Raw genomic sequence first — 15,529 nt, 5'->3', positions numbered from 1 at the left:
CCTCATAGATGGCCCCTGAAATGCGGACACGAATTCATGGGGAAAACACGGCAACAAAGACCCATTTCCATTTTCATGCCATGCAAAATTTTGCAGGAATCCAAAATTGCATAGACTTCCACTTTCAAAAAAGAAATGATTAACAAAGAAGAGCCCAAAGCCATCAATTCAATTTTTTGGACATGCAGATCATGCACTTCACCTTTTAAGGAGACAGACTCTCCTATCCAGAGCTCTGACACCCTTACAGTAACTGCATTTTAAGGCTTTTACAATTTGACTCCAGGTAAATTTGGAACTTTAGCAATTTTCTACCATCTCTTGGGTATTTTCTACTTTTCAACCCCTTCATAATGTGTAGATGATGCAATTCTTCTTCTTTCCCTTTAGAGGTTTAGCTGTGTCTGGAGAAGAGGCCAAAGTGGGCTGACCCACAGATAAGGTGTAGCCTCTCCCACTTCCAGGATGTTTGGATGTCAACCTGTCACCTGCCTGCCTGGTGGCCTACCTGGGATGTGACATAGACTCGCTTCTGATATAACACCTTGAATCGGCCGCCCTCTGACTTCCCTTCAAAGACAGAAAGAGATAAATCCTATTGAAAGACGACGAGGCCTGGCTCGCCATCATCTCTCTTCAGCATCCTTCCATCGAGTTAGAAACCTACACCATCAGCAAGTTCCAAAACTGGATCTCATTAACTCAGCCCCCCCCACCCCTTTCAGACGCACGTTCCTACAATTATTATTTAGTGTTGGGCTTCATGTTGAAGGAGCTGATGTAAAATAAAAGGCCAGATGAAGAATACTGCTCTTTTCCTGTTGATCCTGTCTGTTATGCCGATGGATGTTCCTTTTCTGAAGGCATGAGCAAACAATGTTTCTTTTAGAATTTAAAACAAGGAAAATAATTCTGCCTTGTGAAGGAGTCATAAGTATTACTTTGTCCTATAATGAGAAGTATATCAAATATATATAAAATACCTCATATATCAGACAAGTCGAAGCTAAATTTAATGTTCAAGCTAATCAGCGTTAGCCATATTCATAACTTCGTCTCCTCCTCTTATGAGGTTTTCCCTTTCGATTTTTAGTATAGCCACCTGAAGGTAGATGTCTCTTTATTGTGAGCTGCCTTAAGTCAATCAGTCCGTTTCTTTCTCTTTCCTTTTACTCATGAACCAAGACGGTGTGATTAACAAACAAACAGTTTCCGAGGCTTTGGCAACTACCCCTCCGCACTGGGAGGGGCTTGAGCAAGGCAGCAGGTGCCTTTGCAACTCAAGAGTGCCTGGAATGCACTTAAAAGGCTTCAGGATAATGGATGTCCACGTGAGGATGTGTTATTACAGAGATGAAAGCAAAGGGACCTGCTTGCAGGCTTTGAAATGTCAAGTCAAATACAACCAGCATCACACTTAGTGCTAAATATGCACCTTAGAAACCAAAGAGGTCTCCCCGATAGCAGAGGCCCCCCTTCCTCAGCCTGTCCTGGGAGATTCGAAGATCTCCATCCTCCCAGTGAAGAAGAAGCTGGCCTTCAGTATCAGCGGGGACACTGTGGTGCCCGAGGTCACCAAGCTTCAGTGCTTGAGGCCAGACCCTTTCCGGACATCTTGGGAGTAGAAGCTGCTGTTGGTTTTCAAACTCTCGTTTCTAAACACACACAGCCCATTGCCACCACCAACTGCCCTCCCAATTTCCCTGCATTGATTTTCAAATGAAAAAACACCTTGTGAAAATTCCGACGAGATTTTCAGGCCAAATGTTCTTTTTCCCTCTAGTTCTGCTATAAGAAAGAATAGCAGAGTTTGGAGAGATGGAAGGTGAACAAGATTTGGAATGAGAGGACTTTAGTCTTTTTATCACGCTGTCCTTGCAGAACACAGACTCCAATCCCGCCAGGCACTGGCAGTGCGACCCCATAGCGAAGCTCTTTGAACCTTAGTTCTCACTTTTATTAAAAAAAAAAAAAAATCTGAGTATCTGCTTGATATGATTGGGGCGAGGAGCCACTGAGGATAAAATGCACAGGAATTTGTCAACAATAAATGATGGGACACGTTCAGCTGCTCTTATGCAGCACATTCTCGTAGGGATGGTTCTACATGGCTTGTCTCCCTGCTGTGCTCGGGAGGTCCCGTGGTCTGTGGGGTCCTACATGAGAGGAGAGGATACGCACCCAACCTCTTACTGCTACCACCTTGCCTGAAGTCGGTAAATGATTCCTTCCAACTTCAAAATAGAGACTGTGACATCCTCAGAGGCTCTGGGAGTCACTGTTTATCAAAGAGAAGAAAGAACACCTTCAACTTCCCACCTTGACTTTCATCCCACTTCTTCTCCAAAAAACACCATTGTCACTGTAACTTGTGTTTAAAGCCTTAAAAAAAAGAAGCTCTTGAAAAATTCTCACATATCCCATTATTTGCTGATATGTCAAAAAATAAAAGTTAGCACTGAGAATTTATTTCAGGCTTTAAGAAAAAAAGAACAGTGAGAGGGACCCCAAACTCTGTACAAAACCCTGCATCACGATGTCAAGTCTCTGTTCGGAAAGTAGAAAGGAGCAGTTAACAGCAGCGTGTAAAATTGTGGGGAAGAGCTCTCCATGCTTCCTTCTCTGCATTTCTATTTGGTGCACAATATGTGTGCCAGGAAATCATAAAGACAGCTCTATTTTGCATGAATTACAGAGCTGTGAAAACAATTAAGAACTCGTGGAAAAAATTAACGGTAAACACCTCATCGGAACGGAGCTGGTGTAGAGTGGGACCATGGGTCTCTGTAGTATGTGTCCCCCAACTTTTCCTTCTATGTCTATTCGTTTGGGCAGGAACTTTCTAATTTGAGCTTGTGACTTTCGAAAAGATCAAAGAGACTGATTATTAAGAAAAGGAAGGTGAAGAGGTCACTGAAGACTGACCGAATGGCCAGGAAGTCACAGATGCACTAAAGCCAGACCGCTGGATGCTTCCTAAGTACAGCATGTTTGGGGCCTCACAGTAAAGACCAAATGGTTCTCATCTGGGCAAGCTCCGGAGACAATAAAGAAACAGGCCACGTCTGGGGGACAAAAAGGATACGGGTGGCCATGTGCCAATGGGTCAGTTGGTACAGGTATCCAATGCCAAGCCACGTGTCCAAGTACTGGAAACTCTCCACTCCCTTCCAGGTGTAACATTCTAAACTGACCTATTATGAAATAGGGGACATTGAGGATTATGGGGAAATAAATAATATATTGAAACTGATTCTGGGGCCTGACTGCCTGGACTCCCAACTCTAACTTACCTGTTACCTGGCCCTGGGCAAGGTATTGAACTTCCCTGTGCCTCAGTCTCTTCATTTATAAAATGGGGACCATAGGATGCTGACCCCATGGGGCTGGTGTGAGAGGTTAATGCTTGTAAAGCACTTAGAACAGTGCTTGGTGCCTAGTAAATCTTATATAAATATGCCTGTTCCTATCATTTTTATTATTAAGCTGTATGCCAGTGAAATGGTCTGGACCCCATACTGGATGTTTTGGAGGCAAGCGAAAGAAGAGTCCCAGAGCTCTGAGGCTGTTAGAAGGATAGGTTTCTGTTTCACTTCCAGAACCTTTCTGCCTTGAGAAAGCTGCTGGGGCCGGAGCCCCACTCTTCAGAGGACTGGGCAGAGATCTCCAAATTGCCGTTGCGTTACTGCTAACCCCACAACTCAAACCGTGGAAAAGTTAATGACAGATTTCGAAGCAAGCATGCAATTAGTGTTCATTTTTAATATTAACTCTCATGATTAAAAAAAAAAAAAAAAGCACACGTTTGGGAATGCTGCAAGCATTTGGCTCTGAGAGGTTTAAACCCAGGCTCAGGGTAGACGGGGACAGGAACAGGCTGACACTGATTAGAATGCCACGCGCAGCTGAGTGAAAAGGCATGCGGCGAGGTAAGACTCAATGCAGAGAAGAAAACGTAAAGTACTAACTCGCTGAGATGATTCAATTTTCATCAAGTACCTCTGAATGTCAAGTTCTGCCTGAAGAGAGATCAGCATGTGCTGCAAAGCCTGTGCATCAGGAGAAAAAGAGAGAAAAAAATAGAAAAGAAAAAGGGTGAAAACAGGAACAGAAAAAGAATAGTTGACCCAAAGGAATCCTCTATTTGTTCATGATGGCAATGCAGCACCGTGAAGTCCTCTCCCCAGACAAAGAAAGACGGAGAGGTGGCAGTTCCATCCTCAGGATTTAGAGCGATACGGTGAAAGCCAGCCCTGACTGGCAGTGAGTTTTCCCCGACACATCTTATACAGCGGGGCCCTTCTAGATTCACCTGGTCATTTGAGAATATGTCACACTGGCTGGCTGTCCTTGAGGGTGTCTCAAGGTTGCAGGCGGGTGTCCAGAGCCAGAATGGAATACCTTCCTCAGTCAGAATGTAGTCTGGTGGTGAGCCCCAGCCTGCCATCTTGATTGACACTGGCCACTGGGCCACTGGCCACTGGGCTGCTCTATGAAGACAAGAACGCAGGACTTTTTGTGGTGCCTGGGCTGTGCCCCACCAGCTGACAAGACTTCTCCACGAGGAGATCCAAGGTGAACACTTACAGGAACAGCAGATCAGAATTATAGTTCAGGGAACAAATTCTGACATCTGAACCTGGCCATCCCTGGAGGCTGTCCTCCATTTACTATGCTCACTGTACCAGTATTTAAACATTTCAATTCCTATTGATCCACGGACGAACTTTCGGACAACTTCATTTTTTAAAAAAAACCACGATGGAAAGATGGTTTTGTGTTTTAAAAAAATGAAAACTTCATAATCCTCATGCAAGAAGAATGACTTACTCTTGCATCCAAAATCAGCCATGAGAATGAAAGACAGGGTCTCAAAGAGATAGCTCTACGACCACGTTCATGGTGGCATTATTTACAAAAGCCAAAAGGTGGAAGCAACCCAAATGTCCATCAACAGATGAATGTGGTCTATACATATTGAAAGACATTCAGCCTTAAAAAGGAATTCTGTCACATGCTACAACATTGATTAACCTTTAGAACATAATACAAAGTGAAATAAGCCAGTCACAAAAAGACAAATACTGTACGAGTTCACTTACGAGGTATGTACAGTAGTCAATTCATAGAAATAGAAAGTAGGACGGTGGTCACCAGGGGCTGGGGAAGGAGGACTGCGGAACAGTTATTTAACGCATATGCAGAGTTTCAACGGAGCAAAATGAAAAAGAGTTCTGGAGGTTGGCTGTACAACGACGTGAACGTACTTAACGCTACTGAACTGTACACTTAAAAATGGTTAAGGTAGGGCTTCCCTGGTGGCGCAGTGGTTGCGAGTCCGCCTGCCGATGCAGGGGACGCGGGTTCGTGCCCCGGTCCGGGAAGATCCCACGTGCCGCGGAGCGGCTGGGCCCGTGAGCCGTGGCCGCTGAGCCTGCGCGTCCGGAGCCTGTGCTCCGCAACGGGAGAGGCCACAACAGTGAGAGGCCCGCGTACCACAAAAAAAAAAAAAAAAAAGGTTAAGGTGCTAAATTGGAAGTCATGTATATTTTTCCACAATTCAAAAGAAAAAGGCAAAAAAGAGAAAAAAAATCAGCGGATGAGGTGTCACGGTTTGGCAACTCACTTCATAAGTTACTGCATATGCATACAGATATATCCATATGAATAACCAGCATACACAAAATACCATCACAGCTAAATTATATAATATCTATGATTCATACACCATGATAGACGTAGATATAGATATGTACTATGCATGTATTCCCTTTATTTCTGAATAATTCTGTATTATTTAGAACCTAGTCTCACACATATCAGACACAAATCTCCCCAAGAAAAAGAACACTTGAGGGCTTCCCTCCCCGGTGGCGCAGCGGTTGGGAGTCCGCCTGCCGATGCAGGGGACGTGGGTTCGTGCCCCGGTCCGGGAAGATCCCACGTGCCGCGGAGCGGCTGGGCCCGTGAGCCGTGGCCGCTGCGCCTGCGCGTCCGGAGCCTGTGCTCCGCAACGGGAGAGGCCACGGCAGTGAGAGGCCCGCGTACCGCACACAGAAAAAAGAGAACATTTGAATTCAGAGAGCTATCTCCAAAAGCCAAAAGACAGGTCTCCAGACAAGAACAGTACTAAAATATTCTACCCAGAATGCACTTAGGGGTTAAAAAAAAAAAAGCAAAAGACCTCAAAGAGACTTTTAAGAGAATAGGGAAGTGACACTATTAGAGGAACTATTAGCGAGACTGACCTCATAAAAGCTCTTTTCGAGGTGAATATATTCTCCTTTGAAAGGTGAGGGCTGCTGTAGGGCCTCTGATTCTCCTGCTCGCAAGTTTATAGGCTTCATCAACTATGAAAGAAATACCCCAATGCCGACCGCAAATAATAACACCCTGTAGGGGTATGAAAAATAAAAGCGCAAGATGCAAACAGGATGATTGATAGATCTGAAGAGCTGTTGTGGACAGACAAGGGGGAAAGAGGTACAGAAAATCACAGTTTCCGTCTCCAGGAGATGGGGAATAAAATGGGCTGAGGGCAGAGGACCTGGGGGGGACACAGCCCTGCACGCAGGCGACAGGGAACGGAAGGGGCTGGAGGAGACCAGCACCCCAACCGTGAGGCTGCCAGGAGGGGCAGAGACCCCCAGCCTCTCTCTGCAAGGCCACTCTCAGCAGGGGCACCTGCAGCAAGCTCAGAAAAGCTGGACACGAGGGGACAAAGAAAGTCACGACAGCAGCTCCTTTAGGTGAGGAACACCCGAAATCCAAGGAAGAAAGGGCAAGAGAATCACATAAATGGTCAAACGCTCCACGCCTGGAGCAAACCCGCCCGTGGTTGCATCTTTCTTGCCTTCGTTGACTAAGGTCAAGGAAATGCCGAAGCTGGAGGAGGGTCCCTGTGTCCGAGCAGGAAGGACCCAGGAGTGCTGGGGGCGGGGGGGCGGGGGTCCATCTCAGAAGATGCAACGGTTCCTACAGAGAAAGGGACTTGAGGCCATAGGAACATTAATCTCTACACTGATATAAATTTTCTCAGGATGACAAAATGAAACTCACAGGAAACTTTTTCACTTCTTGCCAGGCTCCATCTGCATGGAAAATATTTTGAGCCCTACAGGTTTTGAGCCCAACAGTAAGAAAGCAGAGAAAGAAAACTGGATTTTATTAGGCCACTCACATACTCCCGTTAAATCGAGTGTGTAGGACTTAGAAGCCTGATTTATGGATTTGACTATAAACTAGAAAATTGTTCTTAACGAAAAAAAAAAAAAAAAAAGGACTGGGCGGGAAAGGAGTTGAATGTCTGCAAGTCACTTCAGAGAATTATAATGATAATCAAGTACTTTATCAATATAGTGAGGTTACATCAAGATTAAGGGAAATGTAACTGGAAAAGAAACGACAGCTCACCACCACAAGGAAACAGCTGGAGCGACAAAAATAATAATGCTGTAAAAATGAAACAGAAGGACACTTTAATTACCTCAAAGACTCCTAATAAATCCGATGGCTATCCGAAGAGGAAAATGGCAGAGAAACTACAGATGTTGCTGTTATAATGAATGGTACTTGGAATGTCTTTGAAAGGCTAAGTGTAGCTGGAAGGAAAACAGGTTCAACTTTTTTTTTTTTTTTTTTTTTTGCTTAAGAGTAAAAACAATGCTGATGAGCCCAAGAAGAGCTGATCAGGAATAGCAAATATTGGGCAAATGCCTAATACCCAGATGTGGCAGAGAGAACCAAAGATGAACAATAAACACAGTATTTGTAACACTGATGGGGGATATTTATTTTCTTTGTTTTGCTGTGCCTGAGTTTTCTATAATGAAGAGTTATATAACAATAGAAAAATCAAAGAGTATGGATAAAGGTGGCAAAAGTGAACTGTAGGTCTCTAGTGAGCAACAATGAGAGAAAAACTGCAAAAAAGTTGGAGATTACCAAATTCTTTGAACTCACAAAAAAGTTCTGGTTTTATTCAGAAACTGGAGATTTTTGATACCACCTTCCCTTTAGCCAACTTTTGACTACTTAGGAGTGGTTTAACCAGTCTGAAGACTAACTGTGGTTAAAGAAAATACATTCAGGAACAAAATGAAAAGATCTAGTGAAAACATGTCTATATTAGGAGTTCCCTAGAGTTTGTAATTACACGGTAATCACTGAGTTGCCCACCATATCTTCTAACACGAAGATCTAATTGCCAGAGCCTCAACTTAGATTCTTATTCATGTTTCTAAATTTATGGAAGCACATTTCCTCTGCCTCCTCTCTTTACTGTCTTTATTTTACAAATAGAAAATTATCACTCTTAGTTTCCACTTAGTTCAAGATTCGAGGGATGCAAAGTGCTATTTTTAATCACCTTTCTGAAAGCCTACTACTGTCTTCCTGCTTTTGAAGTCACGTGACAGCGATTTATTTTCCTTAAGCCTGACCTTCCTTATCTGTAAGTGGGGACATTAACAGTATTTAAGTCTCATGGTTGTGGTGAGGATTACTTGAGCTTGAGGCATGTAAAACCCGATGCACAATTCTTGGCACAGACTAAGAAGGAAAATGCTAAGAATTTGCAACTTTAAAAAAAAAATTGCGTTGTCAAAAAGATGCCTTACTTTAACAAATAACCAGGCAATAAATGTCAAATGTCTTAAAATTTTGTATACCATTTTGGCTCAGCCATTCTATTTCGAGCAATTAATCAAAAGGAAATCTACAATAACCCACAAGAAAGCCCCACATGGTGTTGTGTTTGTGTATTGTAAGATGTGTAACAACACAGAATGAAGTTCACACATACAATCATGTTTGAAAAATGGCCCGTTTAGTTTTCTTTTGAGTCTATATGCCTAAGAAAAAAAAAAAAAAAGGTACATAACAAAATGTTAATCCATGTGGGTTGTGAGAGGGTAAATGATTCTTTTACTCTTTATCTGTTCTTTCTAACATTTCTAGAACTTACAAGTATTACTTTTGTAATAAAAAATACAAAATTATTTCTAAAAGTCACCTGGGATTTGGCATCAAATTATTTGCGTTTGCTTTTCTGATTCGCTTCTACCTGCAAAAAACTTAGCATTGAATATGAGTTGATTAGCTACAGATGAATTTAAAACAAAAGGAGAAAAAAATATTTTATTCTTTTGAGAGCCTTAAAAATGAGGAGAGCAATAAGATTATATCCAAAGGCATTGCCTCTATATCACTTGTAATCTCGCCATTTTGTTTTCTCATGTTGATTAGTATCAGTCGCACCACAAGGGGGCGCCTTGAACTTAGCAAGTACGATAATACAGTCGCCAGCATGACGGAAGGAAGCAGCTGACTTCCCAAGCTTAGGAGGAAACAAGACGCACTCCACACTGACTGCTCTTCGTCAGTCTTCACCCTCTTCAGTATACCTCACAGAGTCCCCTGTACAAACTCACTTTGGTGGTAGGTAACCAGTCTTTGAAAGAAACCACAATGGGCTGACAGCTTGTGTAGCTGCTACCAATGACAGAAGGGAAAGAGAGTTGACTTAACATTAGTAGCCACTGTGACACAAAACTAAAGAGCCCAACGAAAGCAAATGTTGGGGAAACAGTCTTAGAAATAATTCTATCGTAAAGACACAGAGTTCTATCAGTAACTTGGAGACCAAAGCAATTTCAGGTTATTTGGGGTAAAAAGAAAACAAAAAGTTACTCAGCTGAGAAACCCAAATGTAATATAATTCTTCTTCTAAAACTGTTTAAAATATTAGAGATGGAATCAAATTAGGTGGACTTGTGAGGCTTTCTAAGTCATGCCAAGATTTATAATTGATATAAGAGTGCAGTTGACCCTTGAACAACTTGTGGAGTTAGAGGCATTACACCTCCCACCCCCTGCATAGTTGAAAATCCGTGTACAACTTTTGACTCTCCAGAACTTAACTCTAATAGCCTACTGTTGACAGGAAGCCTTACTGTTAACATAAACAGTTGATTAACACATATTGTGTATGTCATATGTATATCTACATAAATTTTATGCATTCATGACATACCTCTTTCTTAATTTGGGGGGATATTTCTAGGCTATGTGGTTCATTTGCAAGTTTTTTTCAAACTGTTGCAAATCTCAAAAAATTTTTCCAATATATTTATTGAAAAAAATCCACGTATAAGTGGACCCACGCAGTTCAAACCCATGCTGTTCCTGGGTCAACCATAAGCTTAAAATGTAGGATGAAGTCTGAGGATTCTGAAGGATAAACACACAAATAGAAAAGGCTGCAACATGTCACAGAAAGAGTTCAGGGTAGAAATCTTAAGAATTTCTGATTAACTAAAAATCCTAAGTAATTCTGTAGTGAATTTAGGACAGTGATTGGAAATACCACTTTTGTTTTCTTTTGGAAAGAGAACTGGGCTTGAGCCTCCGTTTCAACACAATATCTGTGAGACTTTGGGCCATGTACCTTGGAAATGCTACCTTCCTTGGTCACGTGTAGCTTCCTCATCCATAAGATAATAGAAATATTAATAATAAGACTTAAATTACAGTTTATTGTATGAAATAAGATAACTTACGAAAAATGCTAACCCCAGGGCCTAGCATACAATAAGGCAGCACCTGACTTAATAAGAGCCTGATAAATAATAGGATTGCCACAGCTCCTACCCAGTATGTGGCCGGGGCAAGTGTCTCTTAACCCAACCCCTCTGTGCACGTGTTCTCATGAGTCAAATGGTGGAAAGGAGTCTTGCTTTAAAGAAAAACAAAACCCAAGTAAACTTCGTATACTTATGCATACAACGGAGTGCTGGTCTTCAAAGCAGTGGGCTTGCAGGGTCACACCATTTTTTCTATGACCCTGCCATTGTCTGCAAAAACAGACTGTGAAAGAAGCAAGCAAACCTGCCCCATGCAGGGCAGACATTCAGCCAGTTCTCCCTGGAGCTGCACCACCATGTTTTTTTTTTAACATCTGTATTGGAGTATAATTGCTTTACAGTGGTGTGTTAGTTTCTGCTGTGTAACAAAGTGAATCAGCCACCACCGAGGTTTACGGTCACTGCCCCCGTGGGACAGCCTGTGCCACAGCGACTCTCAATCATCCTAAGACTAACCCTGGTCCTGCATCTTCCGTTTGGTGTCTCAATCTCCACCCTTCCCACCTCCTAGAGCAGGAGCCTTCAGTGACGCAACAGATCTATGAGGGATCTGAAAGAGTCGAGTCCCATGGAAATGGAAGGTGTCTGCAGGATAACAAACGTTTCGGGGAGCTATTGATAACGCTGACTGGTGTCTCCTGAACAGATGTCCGGGTCCCTTCCTGATCCTCCACGTTCCCGCATAACAGAGAGGGAAATGCAAGTCAGCCGACTTGGAAATATGCCTGCCAGGTGGAGAGTGTTTGGGAAGAGTTGACCCGGGTTATCTCCACAAGAGTGACAGGTGTCCCCCCACTGGGGACAGCTATGGCCACCAGGAGGACTGGCTCCTTGAGAACCCTTCTGACTTTTCCTCCGCAGCATTAATGCCACCGGATACACTGGATATTTTACTTACTTGGTGGTTTCTTGTCTGTCTCCCCGGCACCCCCCTGCCCCACACACCAGTGTAACCACCAGGAAGGCAGGGTGTCTCCAGGGCTCAGACTTCCCTTCTAGAATGGACGGATGGATGGAAGGCTGGAGGAGAGGAGGCGGCGGTCCCTGGGAGCCTGGGCTTCCTGCAGCCTCTTGGCTTGAGGGCTTCCCCTTGGACCCAATGACCTCGCTGGGCGCGAGTAGTTCAGACACGTGCCCGAGGGGCTGTGCCTACAGCCAGCAGGTGGGCGAGCTCGGCTGTACTCACACCAGCCTCTCCAGCCCCACCAGGGCATCCCAGCCCGTCCCCACGACTGCCCTGTGCTCGTGTCCCTCGGCTGCTCTCACAACCTTCTCGAGAGGAGGAAAACCTCCATCTGGTATGGATTTTCTGTTGGGCGGGGTTTCTCCTCCATTTTCACCAAAACCCTCGTCCCCTGGAACACGAAACTCAAGTTAATCAAAAGTACCCCGAACCCCTCAAGAAGAAAGAGGCCTTCCAAAGCGGAAGTTTTCATTTGTCCCTCGTTATACAAAGGCTCTGCAACCCATCGCACCCTGGCTTTAACAGGGGCCAGTCGGGAAAGTGCTGCCGAAGCAGCGGCTTTGTGCTTGGTGCCGGAGCAGCAGGAGCCAGTCGACACCTGCCTCGGCCGTGATCTGACTGGACCGTGCCTTGGGAGTAGCCTTCTCGGGCTCGAGAGCTGACAAAAGGTAAGGATTTGGGGGGCTGGGGGGGAGGGATAAATCAGAAGCTTGGGATGAACATACACTCACTCCTCTATATAAGACAGATAACCAACGAGGACCTGCCGTCTAGCACAGGGAACTCTACTCAATACTCAGTGATAACCTATGAAAAAAGAATCTAAAAAAGAATGAATATATGTGTATGTATAACGGAACCACTTTGCTGTACACCTGAAACTAACACAACATTGCAAATCAACTCTACCCCAAGAAAAATGCAAAAATTAAAAAAATTTTTAAAACCTTATCGAAATGAAAAAAGAAAAGAATTTTCACAGAGCGGAGAGGTAAGAGAATTTAATTTTAATAGGGACGGGAGGTAGGGTAAGAGACGGGTCATTTACTGGGGCCAGTTGGGAATGCAATTCTAATTCCCCTTTTGCTCCCACAGAGAACAGACACAGAGTCTGGAAGCTCTCAGATGCCCAAACCTGTGTCAGAAGTGTGCCGATTCACACCTCCCCGGGTGCTGGCATCCGCACCGCTCTGAGACGCTCGTCTTCCTTGACCTATAGCGAGCAGAGGCTGGCCTTTCCACACGCATCTACTCTGGAAGATTCCAGGAAGGCTGGTAGAACTATCAAGGGGCTCCTGCACCGTGTGAGGCGGGGGTATGACTCAGTGGCCCGGAAAGCACTGGGCCGAGGGTAGGAGACGCCCACGCAACGTAAGGTGGCATCAGCCTGGTCCTCAACTGCCTTACGTGTAAAGCACAGAGTCAACCTCTACAGCAGATCTTGGCGCTAGACGCAACTGCCCCTCGACACCCTTGTCACACCAGAGGGCCCCTCACAACTCATTCCCAAGGAAGGCTTATCAGCGTGTTGGGCCAGAGCTGCACGTGCGCCGTCTCCAAAGCTCCGCGTGCAGGTGCGAAGAACCTGAAGTCAGCGGGTCCTGGGTTCAAGACCAAGGTTCTGCCCTCATTAACTCTTTTACTTTGAAGGAGTGATTTAATGCGACATTAGGTTTCGTATGGGGCCCGTTAAACCAACCGAGTCTCCCTTTCCACATCTGCAAAACGGCAACAGCCATCCTGCAGACCTCGCAAGGTCACCAAGAAGCACGAAGGAGGTAAAGCACACAAAAGCACTGCTAAGTGTAAAGCTCTAAAAATAAGAAAGCAGCGGTGTTACTGTTAAGGAGAAGGAGCTTGAGGCATGCACACAGAAAAGAGCTGCTAAAACGTTTTGCTGCTCAAGGACAAGGTTTGGCTCTGCCTATGCCCATCCCGGCTGGCTCTGCGGCAGGGACACGAGACCTTCCACGCGCAGCTTCAGTTCACGAGCAGATGAAAATCGAGGCGGCGGATGTCAGCACTCCCATCCTCAGCTGGGGGCCTGGGCCGCGACGTGAGACTTGCTGTCCTGAGGTCCCGAGACTATCTTCCCATGGAGCTGCAACCCTTCCCGACCCCAACCTAACTGCTGGTTGGGGCTCCCGTTCTCTGCTGCCACGGGTGTGTGGAGCCCTGGGGACGGGGCTTGGCCAGCCTTCCTGACCCAGCCCACACTACTGAGAGCTCAGTGCCGGCCTCCGGCCTCACTGCCCAGCTTCTGGCCTATTATTCTCCAGAAACAGCCCAAATACATTGTAGGGGCTGAAAATTACTGTGAAAACAAATAAGTTTTACTGGGAGAAAAATCCCTTCTTATACCTATACTCTTCTTGACAGCTCCGTTTCACTGCTAAGAGCAAACAAATAAGAGAGTGATACCATTTCTTAAATTCAAAAGTGGATTACTGTTACTTAAATAGACAAGGAACACAGGCTATGATCAATAGCTAGTTTGTGTGATCCAGCATCATCATTAGAGTAAATACGACACGATCGAGGCCATAATTACAAATTAGTATTTTTAACATTGCAATTAAGGTAAATAATCCGTGGAGGAACGAAAACAACACCACCACCACCAACAACAAGAAAACCCCCAGCTGTAGCTCTCTAGTATGATTTTGAGGTTACAGGAGTAGAGTTCATACATTCTTCTAGGTGGGTGAATACACCTGGCTGTCATTTTTAATATCCAGTCAAACTTTTTCTCATAAAATAATCTTTTGAAACAGAAGGTTGGGTCCTAGCACTTCTTCTTGAAGAAGTTTAATACGCGCCCCTCTAATTACAATGAATTAAAACAGAATGTGTGCACATAACAATTCAACTCTAAACAGACTTTCCTAATTGCCTGGAAATAGCAGAAGTAAAAAGTTGAAAACAAGGCTCTAAGTACACAAACAGCCTCTAGCCTTACACTGAAAAACTGACAGACTGTGTGTGCTCAGAAGAGAGAAGAGAGCCCTTTAGCAAAATTAAAAGTTGTAGAGCTCCTATTTATCGTGGTACATATGGAATTTTGTGAGCTGGGCTGCAACCACAGTGCACAATAAGCAGGACGCTGTGTGGTGCCATTAAAAAGCTTTTTTTTTTTTTTTTTTCCCGGTATGCGGGCCTCTCACCGCTGCGGCCTCTCCCGTTGCGGAGCACAGGCTCCGGACGCGCAGGCCCAGCGGCCATGGCTCACGGGCCCAGCCGCTCCGCAGCATGTGGGATCTTCCCGGACCAGGGCACGAACCCATGTCCCCTGCATCGGCAGGCGGACTCTCAACCACTGCACCACCAGGGAAGCCCTAAAAAGCTTTTAAACAAATCATTTAAGAAGATTACCAACTACCCTTCTAGAACTAGGGCACAAAAACCTTAATGCAGAACTCCTGTGGCACTCCTCCCATCCAAACGTCACAGAGATATGTTGAAAATACATGTGGGAACAAACAGAGAAGGAAAAACAGAAATTGTGACTTACAAACAAAATACAGAGCTACTGTAAAGGTGGTCTTCAACATCAATAGGCTCCAAATGGGTCACAGGCATTTCCATCTGGACCATCTGCCTGCGTTGCCCCACCTCCTGTCCTTGAGAACGCGGGGCGGGCGCGATGCTAGAATGCTAACGCCACGGGGTGAAGTGGCCTTCTCTTCCCTCCCCTGAAGGAGGTCCGGCTTGGCAGCTCTGAGGTGCAGTAAAGGGGACACGGGAGCTGCAGTCAGGGAGCAAAGAGGAAACCACATCGCTGAGATGAGTACTCCTCACTGGTCCGAATACATCCTGTGTGCAAATGTCTCTCCGCTTCTGCCAGGGAGACCCACGAGGCTGCCGTGGGTCTGAGGCTGCCGTGGGTCTGAGGCTGCTGTGTAGGCACATGCGGTCATTCTAG

The 15,529-nt window shown here is 45.1% G+C and overlaps 1 protein-coding gene across 39 annotated transcripts in view; it reads right to left on the bottom strand.

Moving 5' to 3' along the window:
* The window catches only part of KIAA1217 (KIAA1217 ortholog), a 769,974-nt gene that overhangs the window by 183,433 nt on the left and 571,012 nt on the right, over nucleotides 1–15,529 (bottom strand). For 25 of the 39 annotated variants that reach the window (XM_067030417.1, XM_067030437.1, XM_067030407.1 and 22 more), the window contains one exon: nucleotides 3,969–4,049. The exons of the other annotated variants lie outside the window; for them this stretch is intronic. In XM_067030417.1, coding sequence (XP_066886518.1) covers nucleotides 3,969–4,049 — 81 coding nt within the window. The remainder of the gene's footprint in view (nucleotides 1–3,968; nucleotides 4,050–15,529) is intronic. 39 annotated transcript variants of the gene reach the window in all.

Source organism: Kogia breviceps, chromosome 3 (genome assembly GCF_026419965.1).
Source record: "Kogia breviceps isolate mKogBre1 chromosome 3, mKogBre1 haplotype 1, whole genome shotgun sequence".
NCBI classification, from domain to species: domain Eukaryota; kingdom Metazoa; phylum Chordata; class Mammalia; order Artiodactyla; family Physeteridae; genus Kogia; species Kogia breviceps.
Note: the sequence above shows the minus strand (reverse complement) of the source record. Positions and strands in the feature narration are given on the sequence as shown.